The sequence below is a fragment of the Trichomycterus rosablanca genome, chromosome 5, assembly GCF_030014385.1.
Source record: "Trichomycterus rosablanca isolate fTriRos1 chromosome 5, fTriRos1.hap1, whole genome shotgun sequence".
NCBI lineage: Eukaryota > Metazoa > Chordata > Actinopteri > Siluriformes > Trichomycteridae > Trichomycterus > Trichomycterus rosablanca.
The window spans coordinates 24,513,990-24,528,816 of NC_085992.1; the positions used below are offsets into that span (position 1 = coordinate 24,513,990).

At 38.8% G+C, this 14,827-nt stretch overlaps 1 protein-coding gene across 11 annotated transcripts in view; it reads right to left on the reverse strand.

Annotated features, from left to right (window-relative positions):
• dst (dystonin) overlaps positions 1–14,827 on the reverse strand; it is a 287,668-nt gene that overhangs the window by 115,506 nt on the left and 157,335 nt on the right. For all 11 annotated transcript variants that reach the window (XM_062995876.1, XM_062995886.1, XM_062995883.1 and 8 more), the window contains 3 exons: positions 10,118–10,234; positions 7,491–7,579; positions 7,273–7,381 (listed from right to left, as the gene is read on the reverse strand). In XM_062995876.1, coding sequence (XP_062851946.1) covers positions 7,273–7,381; positions 7,491–7,579; positions 10,118–10,234 — 315 coding nt within the window. The remainder of the gene's footprint in view (positions 1–7,272; positions 7,382–7,490; positions 7,580–10,117; positions 10,235–14,827) is intronic.

Here is a 14,827-nt window from a genome sequence, read left to right on the forward strand (position 1 = left end):
AGCTCTTGATTGGTGACTTCATCCACTGTTCTTTCTACATTTTCAGTACTCAGGCATTCATTACTGAGCTCTTGATTGGTTACTTCATCCACTGTTCTTTCTACATTTTCAGTACCCAGATATTTATTAAAGAGCTCTTGATTGGTGACTTCATCCACTGTTCTTTCTACATTTTCAGTACTCAGGCAAACATTACTAAGCTCTTGATTGATGACTTCATCCACTGTTCTTTCTACATTTTCAGTACTCAGGCATTCATTACTGAGCTCTTGATTGGTGACTCCATCCACTGTTCTTTCTACATTTTCAGTACTCAGGCATTCTTTACTGAGCTCTTGATTGGTTACTTCATCCACTGTTCTTTCTACATTTTCAGTACCCAGACATTTATTACTGAGCCCCTGATTGGCGACTTCATCCACTGTTCTTTCTACATTTTCAGTACCCAGACATTTATTACTGAGCTCTTGATTGGTGACTTCATCCACTGTTCTTTCTACATTTTCAGTACTCAGGCATTCATTACTGAGCTCTTGATTGGTTACTTCATCCACTGTTCTTTCTACATTTTCAGTACCCAGATATTTATTAAAGAGCTCTTGATTGGTGACTTCATCCACTGTTCTTTCTACATTTTCAGTACTCAGGCAAACATTACTAAGCTCTTGATTGATGACTTCATCCACTGTTCTTTCTACATTTTCAGTACTCAGGCATTCATTACTGAGCTCTTGATTGGTGACTCCATCCACTGTTCTTTCTACATTTTCAGTACTCAGGCATTCTTTACTGAGCTCTTGATTGGTTACTTCATCCACTGTTCTTTCTACATTTTCAGTACCCAGACATTTATTACTGAGCCCCTGATTGGTGACTTCATCCACTGTTCTTTCTACATTTTCAGTACTCAGGCATTTGTTACTGAACTCTTGATTGGTTACTTCATCCACCGTTCTTTTTACATTTTCAGTACTCGGGCATTTATTACTGAGCTCTTGATTGGTGACTTCATCTACTGTTCTTTCTACATTTTCAGTACTCAGGCATTCATTACTGAGCTCTTGATTGGTGACTTCATCCACTGTTCTTTCTACATTTTCAGTACTCAGGCATTCATTACTGAGCTCTTGATTGGTGACATCATCCACTGTTATTTCTGCATTGTCAGTACTCAAGCATTCATTACTGAGCTCTTGATTGGTGACTTCATCCACTGTTCTTTCTACATTTTCAGTACTCAGGCATTCATTACTGAGCTGTTGATTGGTGACTTCATCCACTGTTCTTTCTACATTTTCAGTACTCAGGCATTCATTACTGAGCTCTTGCTTGGTGACTTCATCCACTGTTCTTTTTACATTTTCAGTACTCAGGCATTCATTACTAAGCTCTTGATTGGTGACTTCATCCACTGTTCTTTCTACATTTTCAGTACTTAGACATTCATTACTAAGCCCTTGATTGGTTACCTTATTCATTGTTCTTTCTACATTTCCAGTTGTATTTGATAGTGGATAAGGGGCTTCTTCTGCTGTATTCGGGCATTTTTCAGTAATCTCATTAATAGTAATTTCCTCATCACTAATTTGGTTTAAAGTAAATGATGAGCCCATACTACTGGTTACTTCAGCTGAATTTGTTGATAAATATGAGAGTGTTTTGCCTGTTTTGGGCATGTTTGAATTACTCGGGCACCTATCACTAAGTCCGTTATCACAAATATCTGTATTACTATCTGTGTTAATAATAGATATTGGGTCCAGACTGCTGTTCATTTGACCTGAGTCTGGGGTTTCATCTACTCTGATTACAGTTTTGTCAGGACTGCAAATTTTATTATTGTTTTTACTAAATTCAGTTGAAGTGATCTGCTCGAAAGTGTATGTTTTTAGGTTCGTAGTTGAGTCTACACTACCTGTTATTTGTGCTGGGTTTGTTAATAGACTCATTCTTTCCTCTGAAGTTTCCAGTGCATTTTCAGTACTTGGGTATTTTTCATTTAACTCTTTTTTGGACAAAAATGATGAGTCCAAAGTACTGGTCATTTGTCCGATGTTTGGTGATACAGAGGTGGCTTCTTGTGTTTTTCCCAATGCGTTTTCAGTTAATATGCATCTGTCATTATACTCCTCTTGAGTGATCTCATTACTCATTGTCTTTAAATGGAACATCTCAAGACAATCTGTTAACTGAGTTGACTTTGGTAATGCATACACACTTTCAGCTGGTCTTCTTGAAGCATTTTCAGTGGATGTGATTTTTTTATCAAGCTTGGTATCAGTGATTTGTTCATCATTGCCTGTCTTTAAGGTGGATGATGAGTCCAAACTACATGTCTCTTCTGCTGTGAGAAGATTATTTTTTCGCTCCGTTTTTGCCACCATATTGTTATTACCTTCTGAATCCATACGACTAGTTTGGTTTGTTAACAGATGAGAAGCTTCCTTTGTTTGTTGTATCACCTTTTCTGTACATTTTTCACTAAGATTTTTATCAGTAACATCCTCACTAAGAGTATTCAAGTACAATAATGAATTTGGACTACAGATTGTGTTTATTGAATAGAAGTCTAGCTCTGTATTTTCTGATACATTTTCAGTATGTGGGGGTTTTTCACTATGCTTGTTATCAATAATGTCAACATCATACAAGTCAAAAGTCACCTGAGGTTTATTTGTTGATAAAGGAGTAGAGTCCTTTGTACTTTCTATTTCAGTTTCAGTACTTTGGCTGTTTGTACTAAACTCATCAGTAATCTCACCAATTACAATTTTTGACCTGGATAATGAGTTTAAATTTAAAGAACAGGCTACTTGTGCTCTTTGCCCTGTATCATCAGTACTATGACATTTTCCACTAAGCCACCTATCAGTATTTGTTTCTTCAAACACATCATCAGTGATCTTACAACTATCTGTTCTTGAGGTGTCTGAAGGGTCCAAACTACTGGTCACTTGAGTCAAGACTGATGAAAAAGTTGATAGTTGATCTGTTAACAGTGGAGTGGTTTCCTTAATTCTTTCCACAGCATTTTTAGTATTTGGACATTTTTCACCCAACACCAAATAATCCAGACTACCAGTCATTTTTGTCGTGCTTGCAGGTAGATGAGTGATTGTCTCTATGCTCTCTAATGTACTTTTAGTACCAGAGATCTCATTATTATTAGTTTTACAGGTAAATGATGAGTCCAAACTACTGCTTATATGAGCTGTGCTTGATAATAGAGTAGCTTTTCCTGTTTCTTTCACAATCTCAGTACATTTATATTCATTATCTGGATGTTTGTCCCTATATTGTTCATCAGTCCTGTCATCATAATCTGTCTTTGATTGCAGTGTGAAGTTTGGACAGCAGGTTGTTGGTGTTGAGTCTGTCAAAAGATAAAGTTCCTGTGGTCTTCCCAGTACATATTCAGTACATTTATCAATGCACTCCTCCACAGCGGTATCCTCAGTATTCTCAGTATCTGCATGTAGTTTAAACAGATCCAGATTACTGCTCATTTCTATTAAGTTTGTTAACAGCCTGGTGGTTTCCTCAGCTCTTTCCACTTCAGTTTCAGTACTTGGCCATTTTTCTTCAAGCTTCTCATCAGTGATATCAAGCATTAGAGCAGAGTCTATTGTATCATGTTTACCTCGTAACGTATTTTTAGCCTCCTCATCTTCCATTATGTCTTTGAAGTTGGCTGTGGAAACACTGAGAACACGTTTATCTGAAACAGTCATGGTCTGCTGAGTTGGTTCCAAATCAAGCACAATGCTGCCAATATCAGTAATCAGTCCCATTTCCCAAGCTTTGCTAACACTGATGCTTTTTCCAGATGGGTCACAGAAACCAGCCAATAAATTCTGTTGCTCCATGATTTGTAAAGCCATGTGAGATGAAATAGAGCCTTGTGAGACAGCATGTTTAAGTACAGACATAGTAACCGCCTTGTTTCCAACAACATCTTTTAGTCCAAGATGTAGTCCAAGAACTTCTAATGTGGTCTCTTCATCAATGAGCCTTTTATCAAGGGCAGTATTAAGATTGCATCGCATTCCAGATGTTACATCTAAAATAACTCCTTCCTCTAATTGGGCCATCAGGAGATGGACTGCATGGTTTTTTTCAAGCTTGCCATCCCATTTTCCTTCACTTTGTGGGTAATCTGCATTTTTAACTTCTTCAGTGTACAATACAGAGCAGATTGAGCTGTCTGCATTTTCTGATTCATTCATTTCTTCTTTGTGATCCAAAGAATCATTATTCTCCACTTCTGAAAGCAGTTTTGATTCATTTGCAGGTTCAGGTGGATTTCTTTGTGAAATCAGTGTTCTGGTGGCTTCCTCAAAAACATCTGGCTTAGTGTTAGTGACTAAATCTTCTTGTGAAACACCTTCTGAAGAAGAGTTAAATCCTTTGTCTGAGTCGGAAACAAGACTCTCACATCCAGGAGTTAAATACTTAGCACAATGCTTATCAACACCTTGTTGTATTTCTGGTAAAGGCTCATCAATATGCAAAATTTCCAAATCTCCCGTTTGTGTAAAGTACACATCTTCAGGATCCCCAGACAAACCCTTTGTAGTGATAACTGAAGGATCTTCAGTATCATCATCATTTTCTGAAGCTTCTAGCACCACATTTGCCATTTTATTCAACTGTCGATCAAAAACTAAAAGCCTCTGGCCTGTTTTAGGGTCCATATAGCTGTTCATCATTAGAAAAGAAATGAATAATTGTTTGGCTTCAGTAGAGGTTGGTGCACTCAAGCTGTTTTCATTAGATATTAAACCTCTGCTGGACCTCTGTGAGCCCTCGATTTGTAGCTCTCGCATAACCAGCCAAGTCGAGAACCTGTCATTAAGACCTTCAACATCAGGAAACATATCTGGTATCTCTACTGTTTTTAATAGCTCCACTGTGCAAGCATCAATCAAACCCTTCTGTGCAGCAAAGTCAACATCCACTACCTCTGAGCGTTCAGGGATGTAAAATCCGGCAATTTTATGCCGGTTGCACAGGAGTTCATGTGCCAATTGTTCACTTAAGATTTCATGCTGTAGGGATTTCGAGACGGTCAGGATTTCTCCGGACTGAGGCCAAAGTAGGCCCATAAAACATTTTTGACGCTCCAGAACTAACAGAGCACTTCTGGAAGTCATTAAATCACACTGGACAGCTTGATCAACCGTCAGTCTGGCCCCCGTTTGAGGGTTTACAATACCACCATTTTTGGCCTGGTGACTGAAAATTCCACTGGCGATATCCTGATCGATGAGACCCTCAGACAAGGCCTGTTCAGCTGTAAGTTTACAGTTAGTTCTAGGGTCAGTTATGCCTCCTGCAAACAGCTGAGCACTCAGCAGTCGGTGCATGGTCTCTTGATCTATCAGACCCTCGTGCATGGCCCTCAGTATGCTAATCTCTCTGCCAGATGTTAGAGCAATGACGCCATCTTTTCTCGATTTTACTGGCAGCAAGCAAAGCCCTGTTTCTTCATGGACAATGCTCCTCTGAACAAGTTGGATCAGAGATACTTTTTCAGCTGTGTTGGGGTCAATCAAATCCTTCCAGGTGTTCTGTCTTTGCAATATTTCAATATAGAGTGATTGTGGAATTAGACCAAACTCAAACGCCCTCTCCAGACTTAAAGGATCTCCAGTGTAGGTCAGTTTAAAACCGCCAGTGGCTAGCAGGATCTCAATGATCTTGACAGCTAGACGCTCAGAAATGGCACCATCTTCCAATGCAGCTACCACTGGCAAGGGTTCCGAGGCATAACACGCTGACTGAATGCACTCGTTGGCTTCATTCAACTCTTGCAGTTGACTATACATGGGTTCATCCACAAGGTTGTGCTTAAATGCATCCTCCAAGTCCAGACACATCTGGAATTCAGGTAAGATGAGTACAGAAGTTATGAGCTGGGCCTCTAGAAGACTGAGCCCAGTGCTATGGTCAATAAGACCATTCTGCACAGAGCGACATACAGACAGGACTGCTCCAGTTCCCACATCAAGGATCCCCTCGATGACTTGGAACTCCTGCAATACAAGAGACAGGTATTAAATGTGCATTCTGAAAATAGCCTGTGTTAAAATTCTAAAGTAACACTAACCTGGCATTCACAAAACAATTTTGACCTCATCTTGCTCCAATTGTGATAGTGTGTAATACACCTGTAAGTCTTTCTAATGTAATGGGGTTGAGGGATTGGCTTTGTAAAGACCAATGGAGTTCATTTATACAAACCCTGTCAAACCATCTTTATGGACCTTGCTTCAGGTACAAGGGCATGGGCATGTTGGACAAGTAAGAGGGCCCCAGGTAAGAGGGCAGGTTCTTGACTTAATAATAATACTGTGGCTAAAGAGCCACAACCCAAAAGGGGAATGTCAAATGTAGGGGGTGGCCAAAATAACAGAAACTATCAAAAGTATTAACAGTAATACACCAAAAATCTGTAGCCTCTAGTGGAGTTAGTGGACAGTAAAGGGAAAGAAACAGCATGAGAACCGATTGTCACAACTGCGCCAGCTACTCGGTCCACCAATGTCAGACAAACAAGTTCTTCAAAACAGAATAGAAAAAAAGAACAGCCACTCCACTGGCTGCTGCAGTCACTGCAAAATCACTTTACTCCCCATTTACATGAAGTTCACATGGCCCGTATTGCCATTGCTCTATCTGCCTCATGTCTGTTTTATAAATGATTACTCTGACACTGGACAAGGTCAAGTGCTTACAGTTCAGGTGATTCTATTTTTCCAAACAATTCTAAACGTGTACTTACCCACTGAACAAGTCTCTGAAGTGTGTTCACTGGCAACATTGCATATTATACTTTCAACAGCAAGACGGGCAGAATTAAAAGCTGTCATGCATCTGTAAACAGAACTTTTAGCATCTTGCAACACAACACACTTTGTTAAAGACAAAACATTGAGAATTATTGCAATGTGGTTGAAACCTGGTGGCTCCTTGGCTTTGCTGTGAAGTGAAAAACAAGCCTGTGGGATTAAAAAAACAACCCATGCTTTGCTTTGTTTACAGCATACTCAGTTTACCATGTGTTCTTTATTAGAAGTAAAAACACTGTTATCCCGACAAAGAAAATGTTCTATGTCAGGCTGTTAGTACAAAGTTAGCTTTAAATTTTCACAAAGAGCCATGCTCGATCTGAGACCTTAAACATTAGCCATGCATTTGAGAAGAAAATGTGTAAGTCAATAACAACCTTATTTGAATGTTTTTTGACAGGAGCTGAATGAAAATGGTTACCTGGTCAGTAGGGGAAGTCTGGTCTGTACTCAGCTGAGAGAGCTCACTGTAGGCTTGGTGGAGAGATTTGAGCTGTTCTTTTGCTTCACGTTTTTCCTCCTCAGTCATCCTAATGAAAAAAAAAGTAGGACCACCATTTATAATATATGCTAGTGATAAAATAACCTAAATGTTTCTTCACCACTTATATTCATTGTAAACGGTGTAGCAGAACACACCTGTCACTGTGCTTGGTTAGCATCAGTTGAGTACTTCTTAGTGCTTCTGCAATTTGTTCCTTTTTTGTCAATACGTCTTCAAGCGGAACCTGGAGTACATGTTAAAAAAGGTTTACAATTTACAATATACATCATATTATGCTGTATTAATTGTTGTAAAAACTATATTAAAGGGTATTGTTTGTCACAGCAGCATATTGGCTAAGGCACAGGTTTTCTTCCTGATGCAACCCTGATGCAATGTTTATCCAGGCTTGGGACCAGCACTAAGGGTGCACTGATGGCTAGATTCACATACTGCCATATGTCTTGTGTATCTGCACACCCAGCCCAAGATTCAAACCCCTGGAACTCAGGCACTGCTGTTACTAGCAGCATGGCTATTACCATTACAGCACACAAGCGTATTATCACCATTATATACATTGTATTATATTAGTGGCCTTATGATCTGGCCATTGAATCCAGGTCACCACACCTGACCCTAAGATAAAAGGAGGGTGGGAAAACTTGCAAAAATATAATTGAAAGCTACAATAGAAATGGATTTTCAAGTGTTTAGTCTTAATCCTTGACTATTTGTGTGTGTGTGTGTGAAACTATCCTACTGTTTTTTCAGGTCTTTCAGATAAAAAATACTACCCATACTTCTGTATCATAACTAATATGCCAAATCATCAACTTTCATACACAGGCAAATAATCTGATTTTAGTATATTAATCATTTTAAATTCCTCAGTACCATTTACAGCATTTAGCAGACGCTTTTATCCAAAGGGACATACAATCTTGACTTACAATTCGACCTGAGGGTTAAGAGCTTTGCTCAAAGGCCCAACAGTGGCAAACAGTGGTAAAATGTGGCTTGAACCAGGGCCCTTTTAATTACTAATCCAGTATATTACCCTCGGATTTAGCACTGCCCTACCAGAAGATTAATAGGTTATTAATAATGTTATGTTTTCTATGTTTTTTCTCAGATTTTATAGGTGCACATGGTAATTTTGTTTTCTCTACTAGTTACAAGGTAAACTAGTTCAGCAGATTTTTTGGGCATGGAAGTCCATCATGTTTATGGTTTTAAGCAGTAAAGGATGATGCCATTTAACAGTTAACAGTTTTCCTTTAACAGTTCTGTTCCTCTGTGTTCTCCCAAAACACTTAAAACATTTTACATTTAGCAAGCACTTATTTAAAGCAACTTGCAATTATGACTAAATGCAACACATTAAATTTGGGTTAAGAGCCCTGTTGTAAACTGAACAATGACAATTTTGAGGTAGTGGGGCCTAAATCAGCAACCTTCTGATCACTAATCCAGTACCTTCACAGCTGATCTAGCACTGCTCTTTATATTTATGAACAAATCCTTGGCCTTTCAGTCATGTCAGTCACAATGACGCACACCAATTACTTGGGTGGAGAAGGAGGAGTGTTAATCATTTGGATAGCAATCTGCCCTGTGATGTGGCATAATCTGCAATAGGTGTCTCGGAGGAAGCACTGGATAGTGTTTACGTCTACGTGGCTGGTTGCTCCTAGATGTTATATGACAGAGGAGACACAGCTACTTGATGGAGGTGGCAATAAAGGAATAATTTGTGATTTCTTTTTTATTAGATTTCTATTGTATTGTAGTATATTGTAGTATCTATTGTATTTTAAATCTCTATAGGATAATTCAGGTTTTTTGGCAAATATTTACCAATATTACCGTGTATTATCATTATTTAAACACCTAACCGACCACAACAGGATGTTTGAACTCTAAGAACAACTTATATAATGTAAATTTCAAATTATTTCATCATGAATGCCCCTAATCTTATGTGTTAGTATGAAATATACTATATAAATGCTGATATAATGAAATAAATCAGCCTAAGCAGCCTTTTTACCTGTTAATAGATTTTTGTGCAGTCTTGCTGGAAGAGAGTACACAAAAGTGCACAGAAGAACAGAGCTAATTTGAGTGTTATTTGAATGTATTCTTGTATATATATAAGAATGAAAAAGTGTCATCAATGATTGATCACAGACACTTTACTGTCAACTTTATTAAAACATGATGGCTCCCAAGTTTAAAAACACACAAATTTAGAGCTTTATGAAGTATGAAAAGGATCTTTTATGGAATATTACTTAATGTAAATTTTTTCAAACTGACAATACATATCCTTTACGGGAAATGCAGATTATGTCTGTGATTAATTATCTTATACAGTATATGCAATTAAATGCACATATCACCTTTCATTTTTATCCATTTTTGTTCAACAATAATTGTGCATTTGAATGTGCAGATTTGTTACCCATAGACAATAGAAAAATATGTTAATTTCACTTGAAAAATGAAAACACAAAATTTGAAGACTGTATTATCTTTTATAATTGTGTGCATGCATGATTGTGCTTGTGAAACGTTCCATAGTCAGCTTTACATTTGACATTACCATGGCAAAGGAAAAAAAAATCATGATATAAAACTAGAAGGCAATGAATCCAAACATAAACTAGAACACTTTATTTCATATATTGTACAAACATCGTTTAAAAGTATCAAACACTAAATTATGCATGAACCTAGATCCACAAAAGAGGAGAAAACCTTGGTCTGAGGGTATTACCTGAGGCTTATTAGAGCCCTCTGTGTTGGCTTTGTCATCATTTACATTCTGGTTCATCCAGTTCAATAACCTGCTAACTTTATCACCGTGTTCTTTTTTCTCCTCTTCAACAGATTTCTGAATGTCATGAGACAAGCAATGTGGAATGAATGACAAGAAAACAAACAAAAAAACAGCTAATATTTCTAATAGAATATAACTGAGTAAGTATACCTCCATGCCCTTGTGCTTAATAATGTAAGAAATATATTACAATGGAATTCTGTTGAGCTTAGCAAGGAAAAGAATGAAGGATAAACATCATACAGATTCAACATATTCATTCAAATATACACAAGTAAAGTTTAAAGACATGTACAAATACTGTATATCAATAAAACAGTTATGGTAAATTAGATGAAATCAATCAACCGGTGCCAAACATTTCTGTCACATTACTTACTAGTTCAGTCCTAGACAAAGCAAACACTCCTCCAAACACTCCAAACATGCTAGTTCGGTTAACATTAAATGGGAGCTAATAGCTGCCAGTGCTTGAAGCATTTGGTTTTCCAATACCTTCCAATCACCATATTTATTACCAAATCAAAATATAACTAACACAGAACAGACACTTTGGTGTAGAATTTATCAGATTTTTATGTAGGACGAGCAATTTTACCACCACCACATTCCACCATCAGATGGCTATTTCATATTCACATATGCAGGAACACCCTGGACAGGTCGCCAATCCCCCCAGACAACTCTCATACAATGCCAATTATTAACCTTACGCTGTGATTTAACAGCAGGTGTGGCCTAGCAGATTGCTGCGCCACCCAAGCACTACTATATTTGTGCACATACATGACATTAAACTACATGTCAAAACTACAAATCAAAATTCAGAATTTCATATGCTCCACAGTACTAGCAGCTATTTGCTTGTTTGTAAAGTTTGTATTATTTTTAACCCTAAAGTACCAGGGTCAGAAATTTTTACTACTTCAGTACCGATAGTAATAATACTGAAAAGAGGATGTAGCCCCGGTGCTATGGTGCTTTGTAGCATCAAGCAGCAGCAGCCCAGTATGGATGTCATACACGCCTTTCTCCAAAGCTTCTTTGAAGGAAATCTTCCGTTTTGTCTTCGGGCAAGTGATATTTTTGGGATATGAGTGTTCATCTTTCAAGTGTAGAGCTGTTGCTTTGTCAATCATACATTTCTGAACTCCCTCATCCAGTGAGACCCTTTTGCCAGTTTCTGGATCAATCAGACCTCCAGTTACCAGCTGAAATTCAAGACATCTGATCCCAGCATCTTTAGGAAACAGGTTCTCTTGCATTGCTTGTCCTACAGACATTTTCTTCCTAGTTTTGGGGTTAACTATGCCATAGAAGACTTGCTCAAATTGCTGCAGTTGTCGGGTAAAGCTATCATCCAGAAGTCCTCTGCGGAGTGCCTCTGCGATCTGGACTCTCTCACCAGACGCAGGGTCACAGATACCTCCAGTGCAGGCTTGAGCTTCAAGCAGTTTTGCTGCTGTCAGTCTGTCCACCAGATTTTGTTGCAGTCCAGTGAAAACAGAAAGCCTTTTCTTGAAGGTTACATCCCAGAGTCCTGCAATAGGACTGTCTTTAATCCGTTGCACAACCTTGCGAGAAATCAGAAGGTCTGCAAGCTCATAGATGCTAAGCTCACCGCTGCGATATCTTTGTAGTTCAATTGTTTGAAGGATCCTCAGACTTACTGCACTTTCAATGCAAAACTGTCGCCCACTCTTCCTGTCTATTAAAATATGCAAAAGGGTTCCAGCAGAATTAACAAAAGTTGTCTCCTGCCAGTCACTGTCCTGTTGTGAGAGGAACAGGTAGATTCTCATATCTATAAGGCTGGACTTGTATGCATCATAGGCTGACTTCTCTACAGCAGAGGCACTGTTAATGACTGACACTCTGTGAGTGTTAGCAGGGGAGAAACTGGTCATTTGGCTTTCGCCAATGGGAAGAAGATAGACTCCTCCATTCACATCATATACACACAGTTTGAGGAGTTCACCATAGTATGCTCTTTGTCGTGTTTCTGGGTTGTGGAAGCTCTTTGGGTTACTGACCGGATCATAGAGGGTTTGATAGGTGGCTTGATTTATTAGTCCTTGCTCAAGGGCACTCTCTAGTGGAACCCGCATGCCAATCAAAGGGTGAATCAGCCCTCCAGTAGCGATTTGGGCTTCAAGTATTGCCTTTCCTCTGTGTCTGTCGACAATTCTTTCTTCCATAGCTTGAAACACGGACAGGAGTTTTCCTGCGTGAAGGAAACCACTGACTGCTTTATCAGCATCTATTATTTTGTCCCTCAAATCTCCATCAATAACGCCTTTATCTAGAGCATCTGCAGCACTGTAGCTTCCACCAGTGATTGGGTCAATGATGGCTCCTGTGGCAGCCTGGGCTTCCAAAAACTCAATAGCATAGGTCTTGGCCATAAGACCTGCCTCTGCAGCTTGCATGAAGGATATCTTTTTCTTGCTGGATTCCAAGTAAATCCCAGCTATTGAAAGGGGTTTGCCACTGAACTGAGCTAGCGATGCTTGTAGTTCCTCCATGGTTATTAAACCGGATTTTAACTTATAGGCAATTTCTTCTGTTATTATTTTGGTCTTGATTAACTTTTTAATACTGACCCGGCCCCTAAGACTTTGAATCTTTGTAGAAAATGACTCACTCATCTTTGAGAAATCAGTTGACTCATCATTGGAGGACTCACTGCCCATTATATTAAATGTTACTGATTGGGATTTTCCAGACCTTCCTTTGTCAGCTTTATCTGACAGGGAGCTTTTCCTGCTTATAGAAGTGTTTTCAAAAACATTACTTTGACTGGTGGTAGATGATGTCGAGAACTGATGTAGAGTAGATGTGTGTCTGATAGCATTCTCGGTTATCCTTAGTGCTTCATCAGGACCTGGTTTATCCTGTGTCACATATTTTAGGTCCTCCCTCACTTTATCCCTTTGTAGAGCAGCTATCTGCAAACAGGAGGTAAAATACATGAGGAAAAATAACAGCAATGTTGGTTTCATCAAAATTTTAAGAGTAAAGATCTAGTCTATAAATTACTTAAATACTTACTAAAGTATATTGGTTAAGTATATAAAAACAGATGAGCCAAATCATTAAGACCACCCGCCTAACATGCTGTCAAAACAACCTGACCCGTTGATACAAGGACTTTACAAGACAACTGAAGGAGACCTGTGGTATCTGATACCAGGACATGTCCTTAAACTTCTGTCCTACAGTTTATCCTATTGCAAATTTTTTGGATTGTAAACAATGCATCTGCTCAACCATTCACGTAACCTTTGTGGCAACTTTAAGCGGCCTGTGACTACGCATCCCCATACACAGAAGGCTTCAATGCACTGTGAGTTGTGACACATTCATCTGGATTAAAATGATCTGCAATTTGATCTGCAGTAGCTCTTTATTGGTCTATACCATTGATCCATAGCCTTCATGTCCTTTGACATCAATGAGTCATGGGCACCCAACAATCAGCCAACGTTTTTGTTTGTCCTCAGCCACTGGCGGTGGGTACTCACCATGGCTGCCAGTAGGCAACCCTTATTGTTTCGGTGACAATTTAACCCAGTCATGTCATCTGGCCACAACAATTCACCCCCTATCAAGAGTCACTCAGGTCTTTATGCTGATCATATATGCTGCATTCAGCCCAATATTTAATATATCTTTTGACATTTGTTAAAATTGGTTACAAAATAAGCATTATTATGCAGGTGGTCCCAACAGTTTGGATAATCAGTGTTTAAAAATTAATTCCGTTACCAAATAGGCTATGATATGTTCATCCCTAAATTAACATTGCTATATGTCTACCAAATGGCTACCAAAACTACAAAGAAACTTTGAGACTTGTACCTCAGATGTCATTTTGTGAAGTTCCTCTTCTAGATTTAACTTTGCCTCTTCGTATGAAAGCAATATCTTCTGATTTAACATCAGCTCATTCTTCAGCTTTGCCAGCTCACCATCTTTAGCACACTTATGACCGACTTGATTTCCATCCTCCAGTTTTTTCAGTCGTTTTATCTCTGAGCTGTAATTTACTTCAAGCTTTAAATTCTTCTCCTGTAAAATCTTCACCTCATTCACATAAGAGGCAGTCTGCTCCTTAAGACATTTGGCTTCGTTTTCTGAGATCTCCAGTCTCTGCCTAATCTCGGCTAATGATTGCTTCAGTTTTGATGTTTCTTCTGAGCCCTCCTTGCGAACACTGTCCATCTGAGAGATGGTGGATTTCACTCGAATTTTCTCAGTTTCTAATTCTGTAATCTTCGATTTCGCTTTGAGCAATTCGAGGTCGAACGCAGCTTTTTGTTGCCTGGTTTGTTCCAATTGATTGTTGAGGCTATCAATTTGCTGTTGAGCCTCTTGTTTGGCCTTCAAATGCAATGTTTTCATCTTCTCAATCTCTTGCACGAATTGCTTATTGTCTCGCTCAATCGTCTCAGCGCTGTTCTTTGATTTTCGGTCATGTTCTAGTTTCATACGTGACTCCTGCAAAGCCAATTTTTGCTCCATTTCAGTCTGGAGTAACTTTAGCTGTGTCTCATACCCTTTCTTCTGTAGGTCAAGTTTTCCCTTGAGATCTTCAAGCATTCTCTTGCAGTTCTCTAACTGGTCTTCTAACATTTGAGATCTATG